The 18,681-nt window shown below is 32.5% G+C and overlaps 1 protein-coding gene across 1 annotated transcript in view; it reads right to left on the bottom strand.

Annotated features, from left to right (window-relative positions):
- Positions 1-953: 953 nt before the first annotated feature.
- The window catches only part of LOC132752067 (inhibitor of growth protein 3-like), a 30,142-nt gene continuing 12,414 nt past the window's right edge, over positions 954-18,681 (bottom strand). Inside the window, 7 exon segments of the mRNA XM_060742336.1 lie at positions 954-1,163; positions 2,402-2,669; positions 3,576-3,595; positions 3,598-3,753; positions 5,366-5,439; positions 6,581-6,778; positions 7,339-7,386. Of these exon segments, the coding sequence (XP_060598319.1) occupies positions 1,053-1,163; positions 2,402-2,669; positions 3,576-3,595; positions 3,598-3,753; positions 5,366-5,439; positions 6,581-6,778; positions 7,339-7,386 (875 nt within the window). The 3' untranslated portion in view covers positions 954-1,052.

Genomic DNA, 18,681 nt, shown 5'->3' with positions numbered 1-18,681 from the left:
ACTTTTTGATGGGAGGGCTTTTGTCCGGGAGAGCTTTTGTCCTACACTCTTTTTAAATTCATCCAGGATTGATAGACTTGTTGACCAGTCAAAAACATCAGTGTATTTTTATCACGACTTTTGTCATGTACTGACTCAATCAAACCGAGTCTGCAATTTTCATGTAATTTTGCTGTTTTAATGCTGGATCCCTTTTTTCCAGATATTTATACATCACAACAGCAGATGTCAATTGGTGTGTGACAGCCATAAAAAAATGCCCCGTAAATCACTTCAGTTTTGTTATATTTTTCTGGTTCTTCAGGATCATTGATGCCAGCACTTTTAAGTGTCGAGAATTGAGTACCGAACAAGCCGATGATAGGGAGCGTGAGGGATGTTGCACTTTTTCATTATCCCTCATGTACAGGAGTCTGCCTTTTTCAAGTAATTGTTTTAATGCTTCCGAGGGATCACTTTTTTCCAGATATTTTGATCTACAAGTTTGACATTGACCTTTGAGGTAAGAACCTAAATTCTTGTGCATAACACATTTTTATCCTGTCAAACACATTTATGCATGGTGATTTTTAAATACATCAATGAACGACGGAGTTGACTCAACATAGAGCATCAGTGTACTTTTACAAAAATTAATACCTACAAGTGTGGTCTTGACGTTTGTGGAAGAGACCCAATTCTTGTATGTGACACAGTGTCCAACATATCTATACATAATAGAACTTTGCCCCAAATTGCAACACATTTATACAAAATTATCTTTAAATTCATCCATAAATGACGAGGATATGGCCTTGACAAAGTTTGATTGGAAGGACGGAGAGACGCTACAACACCTATATGACTCCCCAATATGGGAGGGCATAGAAATAGAAGTTAACTCTAAACTAATTTTTCAATATTTATTAGCAAAGACATTCTAAAGACTCCATCACTTTAACTTTCTAAAGACTCCATCACTTTAACTTATAGAATGTCATACATTTTAATGTTAAACTATAAATGCAATTATTTTGATCTTTATGAGTTTCTTTCTTTATATTGCCTCAATGCTATCTGCGTCCTCTTCTTTTCATTGCAGCATAACACTGTGGACAATACCATTTACATTTTGGTGCTTGTGACAGTCCAACACATCCGTAGTGAAACCATTCTATTGGACACTGAAATAAAATAATTGAAACGGTTTATTTCATTACAGACATGTGTACTCAGTAGTGTATCTTCCATGTATTATTATATCTTTCAAATTCAAAAGGACATGGCGGTGCTGGGGTTTTACACTATATATAACAGTCAGAGGCCTATAAAAGTCTCTTCCAAATATAAATTTCTTTGCAATATGCAGTTTCAACCAGGAATTCAAACATAAACCAGCTTTTTACTTTCCCAAATCAGCAAATTTAGCCAGAATTCTTCCCAAAATCAAAGAGCTACATAAGGCCTCTTCCCAATTAAAAGAGAAAACGCCCAGGTAGGATTAAACGATTGATAACTTCAGCTGTATGGGCAACATGTAAGTGTGCAATACCCTGGATCAGTAGTGCATTTAAACACTTAAAATATTTCCAAGTGAGATATTAAAATATGAACACATATTTAGTATCTCGCATTATTCATACCAATGGTTTATTTTGTTTTATCTATTACAGATCCACCATAGCATAATTATCTACTAAAATATCAGCAAAACTGATTGTAAACAGTCATGTTCGAAATTGCTTTGGAATTTGATTATGATGAAGATGTGAATTCATGAACATGAATATGAAGAAAAACCATTTTGGACAAAAACTGCAATATTTGGAAAGGTTTTGGGTTTTTTTTGTTTTTTTTTTCCAATCCAATCTCTAATTTCTAGAAATATTATATTTAGATTCAATCTTTCTAAAGGGAGAGATCATATTTATTTTATGTAATTCTTTTGTTTTAATAAAATTCATCTAAGTAAAAGTGTCAGCTTATCAAAAGGTATTCACAGAACAGTCATCGAATTTAACACTGGCCCTGGTGGCCCATGGCCAGTGTAAATTTTAAATATATAGTAGAATAAATTCAAAACTGGAATTCGGGGCAGTAAATTCAAAATCTTAAATTCATTGACTGACAGAATGATGAAAAAGATATTTGAAATATAACCAGTGTGTAAATGACTATGTGGACAATCAGCTTAAAATTAAACATTACTTTGTTCAAAATATCAAGGATATTACACTGACACAAGAAGTCAGGATACTCATTTAGTTACTTTCAACATTTTCAATCATATTTCAAAGAACATTAAAACTTAAATCTAATAATTAAATATCAATAACATATGACCTTGACCCTTGCATCTATATTAACAAACATGTTAGTTCCAAACCTTACATAAGATATAAATCAATACATTTGAACTTACATCATCATTATCACATCCGACCATTTCACCGTATGATACTTGGTTACATAAACAATATCTCGGCTCGTTTGGATCATCCTGCCAATTTACGGGTTCACCATGCTCGTCAACTATTTGAAGCTCGTTGCTGGGTTCTGGTGTTGTTGTTATTTCAACACCACCAGTAAGCTGCTGCGATAATGCTGACATAACTGCTTGTTGTTTTTGTCTCTGGGCTTGTTCCTGTGCCTGTTGGGCTTGCAATAATGCTGCAGCTTTTGATGTTTGTCTGTGAAAAAAAAATAAAAAAATGAATTCATAAACACCAAGAATAATTCATCAGTATAAATCTTTAAAAAAAAAAACCCAGCTCCATAAAAATTCATTTCAACAAGAGGAACTAGCGGGCTGGTATTGTGCGCTAACAAAATTGCATTATAGAGCTGAATGGCAGTATTTACAAGAGCCATGTTACACACTGTTAATCTCCCTGCCAAGAAGAGGCTACCTATAGGTTATACTTTCCTATGTTTTACTTGGTGAGAAAAAAAGCTTACAAAGTTATAATCATGATGAGTACAGTTAACAAGTAAGTGGGGAAAAAAAATTAGAAAAAGAAGAGAATAGACGGTTTGCAAAACATATTAATTTATTATCATTATAGGTCTGATATTTTTCTCATTTGACAACTGTAAAAAGAAGGAATAAAGTAAAGCAAATCTGATAAAGGGGAATAACTTCTAATAAGTAGGCAAGGAAGAGTTACTAACTTATTCAACCAAAATGTCATGTTGTTCTGTCCGTTTTGGTTGGGTTTTAAGTCGCACCAACACTTTCAAAGGCATATAGGGACTTTCCAAATTAAACAGGAGGGGGAGACCTCAGGTGTCACTCTAAGTATTATTTAAGGCACAAACTGCATTAGACTAGAATCACAGACATTCCTAAAGATAGCTTAACATCATCTTAACCTGAAAGAATCCAAAGTCCCTGGCAAAATTTTAACCTAAAGCAATGAAAAGCAAGTTGTGAGAAGTCAACAAACTTAACTCAAAAAAAATCCTGAAATATCATGTATAGTGGGCTTTCTATGAAGGTAAAGCACAACATACTACACACACTAAGGTATGACCTATCAATGGCTCAAATGACAAAAACTGTCGAAGATGAAAGGGTATGGGATAAAAGTGCATACTTTTTTGGCTTTGGGACCTTCCAGCCCCACTATCTGTGGTAACAGCCGGAGTAGAAGGCTGGGAATATGAGGTGTACTCTTGTTTTATAATTTCTTTGGTTAATTCAGTACTACTCCCTTTCGTCATTGCAACATAACTGGCTTTCAAACTTGGTGTACGTCGTCCCTGACACTGCATCTAAAATTAAATGAGAAATTGTATTTCAAAAATTTATAACAAATTAAACAATTCATTTTTCTTAACAAATATGACAAAAACAGTCAATTAAAAAAGTGGAACATCCTTAACAAACAGTACATCATTATACACCATTACCAATTGTTCATTTCAAAGTTTTTTAGTCAACAAACCATTCAAATTTTTGTGGCAATACAAAAAATCAATATGAGTGAATAAACATGTCAGTAATCAAATTATCCACATTTTACATAGATGGCATGTTTTTAAACCAAATCTTAGAATAGAAACTGATTATGTACATGTATTAATGTCTTGAAAACAAAAACAAGATGAAAGTATGTGAATCTCAGAACAAAAACTAATTTCTCATGCATGACTTGAAAACAAAAACAGGTAAAACTCATGTTTATCCAGAGGTACTAATATCTTTTCACAAAAACAAATTAAGGTAATTTACAAATTTATTTTTCATGACGTATTGTTTTGATCAACTGCTATTATCATATACTCAGGTTTTAAAACTTGTAATCAGGTACAAGATAAGTGAAAACAAGGGCTATTGAAAGGAGACAGCACAATCAAACGCTGCAGAACTGGTTTCATTTGCGAAAGGATAGTTTTCACAAACATTCAGAAAGCAATTTCTGCGTGAGTTTGTAGTTATTGTGAATATGTTAGCCTGAAATTGCAAAATTGGTATTTGGTTATTTCTAATCATATGATGACCAGCTGTGTTATTTCGTCATAAGAAAAATTATTTCAATGAACATAATAATGTGCTTCTTTGTAAGTAAATAGAAAATAAAAACATCTTGCTTTGAACATTTTGAACTGCATAGGGTACAATGATGGTATTCACAAATTCAAATTAACAAAGACAAATGTAGCCAATTTTTGGTTTGAAGCTTTACACTTTTGTTAAAACAGTATTTAAGGTAAATTTGCTTGTTAAGGAAAATAAAATAATGCAAAAAGAACTTTGTATTTGAAGTGTTATTATATACTTTGTACTTATATAAACAAGTTAACACGTGCATTTATCACCTTGAATCATACAATTTACATGTGAGTCCTAGAATAGAAACTGAAGACCAATGCATGACTTGAAAATAAACACAAGGTTAAAATTTAAGCACATGTTTATTCAGAGGTATTAAAATCATTTAACAAAAACAAATTAAAGTTATTTACAAATGAATTTTGCATAAGGCATTGTTTTGACCAACTGCTAAGAACTCCTTGAATATCAAGGTCATAAAAGTGCATATCAAATATAGTGTGGACAATCGGAAGATCTTGTTCAAACAATTTTTGTGTCCAAGTGTGAAGGCAACCCATTGAGAAATAAAAAGAATATGACTAACATTTTCAGACAGCAACATCATCAACAACATGATGAACAGCAGAACCTTTTTTTTTCTTTTGAAAAGTCAAGTTAAAATTGAATCTATATATTGTATAATGTACATGTGTCTGACAGATACATATATCTACCTAATTTCTAACCATGTCCAAAAATTTAAGTCTGAAGTGGCAAATAAGTTTATAAGGTTTGCATGATTTCCTAAATGTTTATAGAAGTCTAAAGATGTGCAATTTAAAACAATACCACTTGTTGTGTTGCTGCTATTGCTTGTGAAGCTGCTGCTGCTATAGCTGCATTACTACCAACACCAACATGACCTGTTTATATACATAATGTTCGTACATGACCTGTTTATATATAACGTTCGTACATAGCCTGTTTATATACATAATGTTCGTACATGACCTGTTAATATATAACGTTCGTACATGACCTGTTTATATACATAATGTTTGTACATGACCTGTTCATATACATTATGTTCAAACATGACCTGTATATATACATAATGTTCTTATATAACCTGTTAATATACATAATTTTCTAACATTACCTGTTTATATAAATAACATATAAATAACGTTTTAACATGACCTGTTTATATATAATGTTCGTACATGACCTGTTTATATACATAATGTTTTTACATGACCTGTTTATATACATTATGTTCAAACATGACCTGTATATATACATAATGTTCTTATATAACCTGTTAATATACATAATTTTCTAACATTACATGTTTATATAAATAACATATAAATAACGTTTTAACATGACCTGTTTACATAGATAATGTTCTTACATGACCTGTTAATATAAATAAATGTTCAAACATGACCTGTTCACATAGATAGTGATCTTTCATGACCTGTTTACAAAGATCACATTGGTGTATGACCTGTTTAAATACATAAATGTTCACACATGACTTGTTTAGACACATTTTGTTCAAACATGACCTGTTTACATTCATGATTTTCAGATTCATCACAGCATCTTACATCATGTTGATTCATTAACTATAACAAAACCTGTCACTGGACACTTTTCTCAGTGCTATTAAGTAGACTTGTTAAATAACTTGAATATTCACCTTTTATCAAAATCTTTCACTTTTGTTGTAAGTAAATAATGAAAACAAAAAATCAGTCAAGTTTCAAACCAATGACCTTCTATCTTAAAAGATGAAGATAATTTTTATGTGTTTACTGACCACTTCGCTCATATTTTTTCTATCATCATATCTTTAAAGATAGACCTGTCCACGGACAGTTCACTCCACATTCTTCTCAGTGCTTTGAAAAGTAGAGCTAAAATTCATCATATGACAATAAGGTTACCATCACTTATGACTTTTCCAATGCCATACTTACATGTAAATATCTTCCAAGAGAGTATAATATATCAAGTCTTCATCTATGACAAATGAATTTGTGTATTAAATGTACCTACCTAGTTTATATGTAAGAGTGGTTGAAGCTGGCGAAAAATTAAACATTGATATATTTGGTGAGTTAGATGCTGACTGACTTTTCCGTACACCACCAAACGAGTCTCGTGCAATTTCGTTAGCTAAGGCTGACTGCACTTTTTCCGTAGTCATTTTACTTTCATTTTGTGTAGGTAAAGTAGATGAAGGAAGTTTCCGTTCTGAAAAAAAAAGAAAGAAATTACAATACAGTTATCCAATTGAATGCAATATAAATTGATTGGACTAGACATCATTACAAACAGAAATTTACAATGTTTGTTCCATCAATACAGTAGATTTACTGTATTATTGTATTCCATGCAGACATTTTATTACTAAATAGCAAAAAGTGTGTTTCTGTTTCTTTACTTATATGCTATATAATTATAACAGCTGTTTCATTTAGGGAGGTTATCGAAATTATGATTTTCAAATTATTGTCCTGATCATACAACAACTCACTCAGACAAACACGAGCATAGCATATGATGTTATGCAAACAACTTCATGGATGATGCTGGCCAAATTTAAACACCTGTGAATTCAATTTTGGAAGTTAACTTCTTGTTTTGCAAGTTGTTTAGTAACTTACTTACAAAAGTTTTTTAGTTAAAAAAATGTGCATATTTTAATTGTGAAATCAATGACAAGCCAACACTCTTCAGTTGCAAATGGAAATTAACTTGCAACAACATTAACAAAATAAGTAGTAAGATACTAGATTATAAAAACTTCTTACTTTCTGCTCTATGACTCTGTACTAAAGGTTTATCCATCTCTAAAGATCCTGAAATGAAACAACATTAGCAAAATTCAACGCTATCAATGGGGTGAAAGATTCAATATCATGTTATCATTACTCAATGGATTTGTAATAAACAAGAACGTGTTTGTTAAACACAAATGCCCCCGGCTCAGATTCTTGTCAGTAACAATATTTAAAATAAAGGCTGTATGGGCAAAAGTGTATACAATCTATTTTAAGCACTGATGGTGACCTTGACCCAACTAACCCCTAACTCCATCCAAAGGAAGAATATCATGCAACTTATTTTCCTACCAAATATGAAATAAATCTGTCAAAATATAAAGGCTGTATTGGCAAAAGTGTAAAAATCTATTTTCAGCACTGTTGACCTTGACACAACTGACCCCTAACTCCATCCAAAGGAAGAATACCATGTAAGTTATCTTCCTACCAATTATAATACAAATCTGTCAATAAATAAAGGCTGTATGAGCAAAAGTGTAAAACTCTATTTTTAGCACTGGTGACCTTGACCCAACAGACCCCTACCTCCATCCAAATGAGAATACCTCAATTTTATGTTCCTACAAAATATACCAGACATCTGTCGATAGAATAAGGTTAATACACCTGTAAAAGTGTAAAAAATCTATTTTTGACATTTGTGACCTTGACCCAAATGACCCCTTACTAGAGGAAAAGGAAGAGGACCTCCCTTGGTATGACTATTATAAACATGAAAGACAATAAAGGCTGTATTAGCAGAAATGTTTAGATTTATCTTTTTACACAAGTGACCTTGATTGACCTAGAGACGCCTAACGCCACAAAAAACTAGAGGACCGTTAAAGGTATCCACCTACCAATTATGAAAGATATCATTAAATAAATTAAGTAATTAGGTGAAATTTTTTGATAAATCCAACTTGGCGGAAAAGGGTTAACCATACAAGGCCCTATTTTGAAAGTGATAAAAAGGAAAATTGCTGGGAAAATGGATGGCAAATTTATATAACTTGGCAATATCATGTACATTGTATTGATAAGTAAGTTTGAAAATTATTAAGCCATTAGTTCAGATAGAACATAAGATATTTCCAACTTGCCGGTTTAGGTTAACCATTATTCATTTTCTAAGTGCTGAAAAGGGCCATAACTTGGTGCAAATGGAAGCCATAGTTATGTTACTTGCCCAGATCATATACTTTGTATGGCTTAGTAAGTGTGTAAATTATGAAGCCATTGGTAAAGGTAGAACTTAAAAAAATCCAACTTGCCGTTCTAGGTTAACCTCGTACGGACAGATGGACGGGCGGACAGTTCAATTACTATATGCCCGGGGGCATAAAAAATATTTTTAATGGGCCAGTCAATCTTTAAAATCAATCTCATAGTATTTTATATACAAGAAAGAGCCACACTGAAAGGTAATTCAAAAATATGACCCAAAAAATCATTAAATAAATGAAAAGGGCATGGGTATCAATAGTTGTTATACGAAACTCTACAAAAGTATGTTTTTCCAGGCTAATTCCCTGGTACAAACTTTTACCCTTATAAATTCATGGTGCACTTCGGGTCACAATAGACTAGCAAGTCCTACAAGGGAACTGCAATACTGAATGGAATGGGCTACATTGATATTTTGAAGGCCACAATTATTCACCATATTCAGATAAATATCAATGTCAGAGGTGTGGTAACATAAAAATTATGTTAGGTGCATTATATTTTAACATCATTTAAAATTGGTAAATGTTATGTAATCAAGTTTTTTTAAATTACTTTTTAATTACCAATATTTAGGTTACAGTCAGTTATAATTTACTGATGCAACAGATATCTATTCAATGGATGTATACTTTGTATTTATTCAATGTAATATAAAGGTGTTCATGGGGTACAGTATATATTTACATATGCCTATGAAAAACTAAAACCTATGAATATGTTTATGTTGCCATGGAAAAATAGTAGCAGTCTTTTTTTAATTTCATTTCAGCAAATAGTATGATGATAATTAAAACTTTTGACTCTATTGATTTTTGTACCATTCGCTTCATCAAGACTCATGGGAAGGTATATGTTGGATTATTATAAATTTTGAAACTTAATGGAAGCCCTGACAGTCTTATCTCAAATTTAAAAGTTCAAGACCAATAGATAATATTCACTTTCTCTTGATATTTCAGTTTAAACAGAGTAACTAGGATCATATCTTAAATACACTCCCTGAAATAATGTACAAACTTTTTTCTAAAACTTCTGTAATCCCTGCATTATCTGCTTCTAACTCCATCTTAAATTTTGACAATTCTTGATCAAGTTTTCGTAAATGTCTGTCAACCTGCAATTATATTAACAAATTTTCGAGTATAAAAAGGTATCAAGAAATAACAGTCATAGAGTACTCATCTGTAACACTATTTTCAGCAACAAAATACCAACTGCTGATTTTTTTTTACTTTAACAAGGAAAATCTTTAATGAAGTCTATAATTTTAACCATTTCATGAACTCAATTAAAATATGAGTATTAAAATAAAAAAAATGGCGAACAGCCATCAAAACACGTCTTTATGAGGTAAAGGTTATTCAAATCTTAAGTTTTCTGACGGCCTATCTGGGCCATAGTAGAAAGGCAAATTATGACGTGACATAGGTGACGTAAATTTGTGATTTGCTGCACAGACACTGATGATCAGAAAGACGTATGTGCGTTATGCCATCATATATCGGATACCGATAGACGTAGACAATTTTAAATATTGATGTCAAATTTAACTCTAATATATCGTATTTCATACTTGATATTTGTTTCTGGTTAAACTATAATTTTTATTGATGTAGTCAACTTATATAACCAGTTGACAGTGTTGAACATTTGCTGCTAATACTTATTTGTAAGTGATATTAAAGTTTCGTATTACATGTATTACACACTTACGATAAACAAAACTTACGAAATATCTATAAAATAATATCATGTATACAATCTGTATTCTCCAGGCTTGGTTACGTTTGTTTGTTGTCGTTGTTCTCTTCTTTTTTTGCCATATATCAATCCATGAAGAAACATCTCAAGGAAATGCAGTTCTGATATATTCAGGAGCTACGTGCATGCCCAGTAATAGTTTTAAGTAATTTTTCACCACATTATATTCATCGACATCAAGAGCAAGTGAAATTAGTTTGAATAAGAAACAGAAAGTCATCTGGTATACATGTGGCTAACCCTTTAGTTCACGGTGTCACGAACTCAACATTATGAAATTAGAAATAACTTGCACCGGGTAGATTATAGCTCTTGACATGTAAATATATTTTGACTCGTTAGAGCGTTAAAGTCTCTAATAACAGGGCATATAAAGTTAAATTGTTTTTTTCCCTAAAAATACATGTATGTGTATTTATCCTTTTTCTGTGGCTTTACATGTAATCTAGATATGACTACTTGCGAAGATCACTTGAAGGAATTATACCTTGTACATTATCATTATATGGACAGAAAAATGGTTAGTCAAGATCAATCCTTCTGAACTTTTGTTGATATCCTGTAAAATTGAACAAGTAAACCACCAAGATAATAGTGTAAATATGTTACGTTGACATTGGACGTATATTTGTTATTTTGTAGACAATTCTTTCACAAACATTATTATAATAGACGGTGCCAATGAGATATAGGACGGTAGTTGCTTACTTGGGACTGCACACCGGATTTGTAAAATGGACAATTATTGCACACTGAGCGCTATTTTCTGCAAGTACATACTTTAAACCGGAATGCATTAATTTAAAATGGGACGTGTTGCTTTTAGCTTATATTGGGACATTATGAAACACACTGTTCTTTCAACAGTTAAAAAAAAAGAATATTCATTTCTGAGACTTAGTGTACCTTAAATGACCTCAAAATCATCAGGGATCAAGTAATGACTAATTTCTTAACCAAATCTTAGGAATGTAAGCCCTTTGGTTGTTTAAAAACTTTTAATGAAGACCTTTGACATACAGACATTGTGTTCAAAAGGTGTTACCTAAAAAAGTCACGGACCACCTCCAAACATAATGTTAAGAGGATTTCGGGTCAAAATGGTCATTAGTTATTGGTCGGAGATGCTTTTTAGTGGTCACCGTGACCATTAATTATTGACCTCAAAACCAATACGGGTCATCAACTAGTCAAGAAACAACCTCATCCAAGTCTTGGAATAGGCTAAAGAGCCGATAAACTTTAAGTGGCCATGGCAATTGTGACGTTGCCGGGGGTAATCTAAAGTAATGCCAATGTCCCTACCTAGTTACCAGGGCTGGAATCAAAACTGGTCGTATCCTAAAATGTAAACAAACGCCGCCATCTTGGAACAGAAAAATGTATGTTTTTGTTTATAACTTTTTTGTTGGAAATGACTGAAAACCAGATATATCTATTAACACGCTACACTATTTTCCGCTTCGTTCGGTATATGTTGCTTTAGACAACTATTTTGTAAAACAAAAGTTATAGCGAACTTGCAACTCGAAGCGGAGTCAGAATTTTTATGAAATTGTGTGGATACGACGCAGTTCATATTGCTTTATCTATCGTTTCTCCTTCAAATAAATTATATACTCGTTTTCAGAGTTCACACATAAACTTCAAAACATGATTTTGCATCATTTACTAAATTTTCATTAAAAAGAGGTGTTTATTTTCCAAGAAAATAATGATTTTACGAAAATGATACGACGCAGTTGAAAAAAAAAATATGATACGACGCAGTTGTATTTTCATTGCAGGCTGCATATTTGGTTTAAACTGTTTTTATTATTGCTAGGTATGTTAATAACGTTCCAAAAACATTTTTTGTTTACAACTTAATTCAAAAGCAGAGGTCACTCATTGGTTTCCATAAAAATGAAATGTAATACAATTCTATTAAGGCTGCGTTTTTCCCGTCGCATTTAAGTACCCATCATAAGCATCTACAAATTCCGAAAAGCTGTATCAAATGCAATAAAACATTGAAACACGTGATCGCACTCCCATATGTCAACGTGTTCCAGTGTTGCCTTAGCATGCTTCTAAAATTGTTCCCGTGAGTTCGAAATGGGGAGTGATTACTATTTTTGATACAAAATCAATATTCCAGTGTAACCTCTCCTGGACGCTGTACTAGTATTAATCAGGAATGACCTTGTTTTTGTTTTTTTTAAAAAGAGAAAGAATTACAAATTTTGAAAAAGGTCAATTGCTATCGGAAGAGAGCTATGCGCAAATTGCATGCCTACCTTTGTTACTTGTAATTAGCAATAATTTTCGTCAATTCCGTTATTACTTATGTCTTTTACGTGCCGATTTTATTGTATTCATTTTTTTATAATAAATCGGTGAGAACAGATGAGCTTTATTATTTGAAACTGAACATTGAATTTTTTAAAATTATATTATAAATGGGTTAAGCTACAAAATATTTTTACAAGTAGGTTATGCGTTCCGTTTAGTCATTTTTATGTTCAGCGCCGCGGAACTTTACCTCTAATTTTGTCGTATTGCATTTCTTTATCGCCGATGAAGGAAAGGTCTACGGAATGTATTTTCTATATTTGTATCATTCTTCTCCATTAAAAACCTTAAATTTTCAAAATCGAGTTACATAATTATGATACAAACTACAGATTATTTTGTAAAGAAGGTGTCCGTTTTGGCAAAGGTATTTTACGCCGATAAATTTGATACAGATATAGGCAGACATGATCTTTCAACAGTATTGAAAGTTTTCACAATATTGAACAGAAATTTAGGTCAGATTATCGCATCGAATTTTCATAGACTAGAGACATGGCATTCTAACATACCTTCATACTAAAGTGTGATTTTTATTTGAGAAAACTTTAAACAAAGGTTTTCAGAAAATGACTTTACAGAGGATTACCCCTGTTTACATTGAAAATTTCTCTACTAGTCATGCCGAAATAAGAAATTTAAATTGTTATTCTCTTTATATTTAATTCAAATATTTATAATCTTAAAACTTCACGCCAGAAGTTAATAAAAAAGCTGCTTATTTGTAAAAAAATTTGTTGAAAAAACAAATCCGACATGTGTGTCCGACCGTGGCCGAGCTGTTTATGTTTACTGAATTCAAATCACTTGAATTGACCTGCTATGAATTCGAAAACTACCAGGGACTTTTTATTCTTTTCGTGTGGAAAAACCTATCAAGCTAGTTTCAAAATGTCGATGGTTCTCTGCAGGTGCAACTTTTTGCCTGAATCAATGCACAAAGGAGGTTCTCTGCAGACGCAACATTTTGCCTGAAACAATGCACAAAGGAGCACCTGAGGTCCTCGCCCTAGTAAAGCTAATGTATAGAGTGAAAGTTTGAAAAAACAAACCAAAAAAAGCAGTCATTACCCAGAACATGCAGAACCACAGTTAACTTAGAGCGTAGCTAGCCAACATGAATTCAAGTTAATAGATTTCTATATTTTTTTTGCGAAAAAGAATTAGGGATAATATTGAACATACCGGAAAATATAAGAAATTATTTCAGATATTATGATCAATTAGGTAACATGTTCATGTTTAACTGAAAAGTAGCAATTGTAAACTTTCAAATTAAATGTTATATTGGAAATGACACAATTTATTCTAAATAATCAAAAGCAACAGAACATTGCTGTACACCGCAAATGATCTGGGGGTTTTTATCTAGCGCAAGTGATTATTCCATAAAATAGAAATATATTGCCAAAATTATCCCTGTTGAAAAGACTGCCAAAAATACAACTGCGTCGTATCATATTTTATTTTCAACAGCGTCGTATCATTTCGTAAAAATCATTATTTTCTAAGAAAACAAGCAATTATCATAGTATTGCAAGCAATCCATAAGTCCCCTACCGGTTAGAACCCCATCAACATTCTGAAGGGCCATTCACAAATGTTTCAATTTTTCTCTATTTTAAGTAAATTTGTTGGAAAAGTTCTTTAAAAGTGATCACATGAAACAGTTTTTTATGAACATACAGACAGACGGTACTGAAGGACACTCTAAAGTTAATATTTGAAACATCCCTGTTACCAAAATACAACATTTTAAAAGCAAAATTCTTAAACAGGAGATAACTCTTGAATTAAAGATGCAATTTCATAAAAAATTTCAGCTCTTTTTGACTAATCACAAATATTGTTATATTTGCCATGTTTCAAGCCTATTTGTTGCCAAGGCAACTGATATTTTTTCAAAATAGGAAGAACAGATAAGACATGCATAATCTCAAGACTGCCATCTACCCATAAGTCAAATTTCATGAAAATATTTCCAGTACTTTTTGAGTTATCACTGGATTCAGTTTATGTGTAAAATTTGCCATATTTTCAGTCTATGTGTTGCCATAGCAACCAGAATTTTCAACATAGGAAGAAAAGAAAAAGACGTGCATAATCTCAAGACTGCCATCTACCCATATGTCAAGTTTCATAAAATATTTCCAGTACTTTTTGCTTTATCACTGGATCCAGTTTATGTGTAAAATTTGCCATATTTTCAGCCTATTTGTTTGCCATAGCAACCAGAATTTTCAACATAGGAAGAAAAGAAAAAGACGTGCATAATCTCAAGACTGCCATCTACCCATATGTCAAGTTTCATAAAATATTTCCAATACTTTTTGCGTTATCACTGGATCCAGTTTATGTGTGTAAAATTTGCCATATTTTCAGCCTATTTGTTGCCATAGCAACCAGAATTTTCAACATAGGAAGAAAAGAAAAAGACGTGCATAATCTACATACTGCCATCTATCCATATACCAAGTTTCATAAAAATATTTTCAGTACTTTTCAAGTTATCGCGGGATCCAGTTTTGTGGACGGACGGACTGACAGACGGACGGACAGACGGACGGACGGACAGAGGGTAAACCTAAAGTCCTCTCCGGTAAACCGGTAGGGGACTAATAAACATCTCTTTTTAATGAAATTTTAGTAAATGATGCAAAATTATATTTCGAAGTTTATGGTGAACTCTGAAACAAATAAATAATTGATTTGAAGGAAAAAACGATAGATAAAGCAATATGAACTGCGTCGTATCCACACATTTTCATAAAAATTCTGCTCCGCTTCGAGATGCAAGTTCGCTATAACTTTTGTTTTACAAAATAGTTGTGCAAGCAACATATACCGAACGAAGCGGAAAGTAGTGTAGCGTGTTAATAGATATATCTGGTTTTCAGTCATTTCCAACAAAAAAAGTTATAAACAAAAACATACGTTTTTCGTTCCAAGATGGCGGCGTTTGTTTACATTTTGTAGGATACGACGCAGTTTTGATTCCCAGCCCTGGTTACATAAATCCTGCATTATTTCTTTTCAAAAAGGAAAATATGTCGATTTGTTTGCAAGTACGTACAGACAAACCAAAGTACGTCCAACATCATCACTGTATCCTCTCACTTATGAAGTGGGTTTCTTAAAACCCATCTAGTGCAAAAACAAACTCTGTAAAAGCAAGTTTATCATATGGCAAGGCCGATTTTGACCAAAGTACTACTAGTAACTAAACTTAGAATGGGACCATTATGCTGTATTGAAATTGATCATCTAAAGTTCTTTGGGTTTCTGACAACAAAAAATCAAAATGGCTTCTGCGTGAGCAGATGTTTAATACAGGGGCCATTCAGGAGTAAATTTTGACCCCAAGGCCATTATCTGATGAAACTCGAGACAGGTCCACTAGACATAATTTTTACGGAATATCTAGGCTTTAAGCAATCACTTTCTGAAATTTCCTCCTAATTATCACTTAAAATTCTAGTATTTGGCAATATTAGTAATAGGCATGCAATTAACCAGGACCATTTGATTTAAGGAGAACTTCATGAAAGCAGATTTCATTATATCTGACCCTATGGTATGAAAAAAGATCGACAGCCAGAGTGATGTATAAATATAAGCGTTGCTTGGCGGATGAATATTGAAATACCATTCATAGTCACCTATGCGTAGGCTCTAGATCTGTGATTATAAGGTACTTGTATTAGTATTTTTATTCTTAGGAAGATCTAGTCCTATAACATAAGACCTTTCCTTTATCTCTATGTACACTCCAACATCTAATCGACTCCTTCGCAAGTTCATTTAGCAAAACGCGCAGCGATTTAGAAGCGAGACATATCTATTCATCCAGGATTGATAGACTTGTTGACCAGACACAAACATCAGTGTATTTTTATAAATATTTATATCATGACTTGTCATGTACTGACTCAATCAAACAGTCTGCAATTTTCATGTAATTTTGCTGTTTAAGGATCACTTTTTTCCAGATATTCATACATCACAACAGCAGGTGTCAAATGGTGTGTGGCAACAGTAAAAAGCTGCCCCGTACTTCACTTCAGTGTTGTTATATTTTTCTCGTTCTTAAGGATCATAAGAGTCCAACCCTTTTAAGTGTCGAGAATTTAGTACCGCTCAAGCCCGTGCTAGGGAGCGTGAGGGATGTTGCACTTTTTCATTATCCCTCATGTACAGACTAAATAAAAACGAGTATGAAATTTTAAATTTTGTGAATTTTGTTTTTAAATGTTCCTTGGGATCCTTTTTCCAATTTTTTGATCTACAAGTTTAAAAATTCCCTTTTTGAGGTAAAAACCCCAATTCTTGTGCATAACACATTTTTATCATGTCAAACACATTTATGCATGGTGAGTTTTAAATACATCAAGGAATGACGGAGTTGACTCAACATAAGCACCAGTGTACTTTTACAAAAATTCATATCATAACATTTGATCTACAAGTGTGATCTTGACATGTGAGGAAGAGACCCAATTCTTGTAATGACACATTGTCCAACATATCTATACATAATATTTTTCAAATCCTAGATCTTGCAATAAGACTTTGCCCTAAATTGCAACACATTTATACAAAATTATTTTAAAATCCATCCATAAATGAAGAAGATATGGCCTTGACAATGTTTGGTTGGAAGGACGGAGAGACGCTACAACACCTATATGACTCCCAATTATGGGAGGGCATAGAAATAGAAGTTAACTCTAAACTTATTTTTCAATATTTATTAGCAAAGACATTCTGAAGACTCCATCACTTTAACTTATAGAATGTCATTATATTAAAGTTAAACTATAAATGCAGTTATTTTGTTCTTTATGAGTTCTTTCTTTATATTCCCTTAATATGCTATCTGCGTCCTCTTCTTTTCATTGCAGCAGTACACTGTGGACAGTACCATTTACCTTTTGGTGCCTGTGACAGTCCAACACAACCATAGTGAAACCATTCTATTGGACACTGAAATAAAATAATTGAAACAGTTTATTTCATTACAGACATGTGTACTCACTAGTGTATCTTCCATGTATAATTATATCTTTCAAATTCAAAAGGACATGAAGGTGCAGGGGTTTTACACTATATATAACAGTCAGAGGCCTATAAAAGTCTCTTCCAAATATATATTTCTTTGAAATTTGCAGTTTTCCCTAGAAATTCAAACATAAACTAGCTTTTTACTTTCCCAAATCAGCAATTTTAGCGAGAATTCTTCCCAAAATCAAAGAGCTACTTAAGGCCTCTTCCCAATTAACAGAGAAAGCCCCCAGGTAGGATTAAACGGTTGATGATCTCAACTGTATGGGCTAAATGTAAGTGTGAAATACCCTGAATGAGTAGTGTATTTAAACACCTTAAATATTTCCCAGTGAGATATAAAAATATGAACACATAATTAGTATCTCGCATCATACGAATGGTTTATTCTGTTTTGTCTATTACAGGTCCACCATAGCATAATTATCTACTAAAATATTGGCAGAACTGACTGTTAACTAGAGAGTATCAATAGCCATGTTCGAAATTGCTTTGGAATTTGAATATGATGAAGATGTGAATTCATGAACATGAATATGAAGAAAAACCATTTCGGACAAAAAATGCAAAATTTGTTTTTTTTTCCAATCCAACCTCTAATTTCTAGAAATATTATACATGTATTTAGATTCAATCTTTCTAAAGGGAAAGACCATATTTATTATATGTAATTCTTTTGTTTTAATAAAATTCATCTAAGTAAAAGTGTCAGCTTATCAAAAGGTATTCACAGAACAGTCATCGAATTTAACACTGGCCCTGGTGGCCCATGGCCAGTGTAAATTTTAAATATATAGTAGAATAAATTCAAAACTGGAATTCGGGGCAGTAAATTCAAAATCTTAAATTCATTGACTGACAGAATGATGAAAAAGATATTTGAAATATAACCAGTGTGTAAATGACTATGTGGACAATCAGCTTAAAATTAAAACATTACTTTGT

Source organism: Ruditapes philippinarum, unplaced genomic scaffold (genome assembly GCF_026571515.1).
Source record: "Ruditapes philippinarum isolate M1 unplaced genomic scaffold, ASM2657151v2 ctg1620_1_1_1_1, whole genome shotgun sequence".
In the NCBI taxonomy this organism is placed as follows: Eukaryota; Metazoa; Mollusca; class Bivalvia; order Venerida; family Veneridae; genus Ruditapes; species Ruditapes philippinarum.
This window is presented reverse-complemented; position numbering and strand designations above follow the sequence as displayed.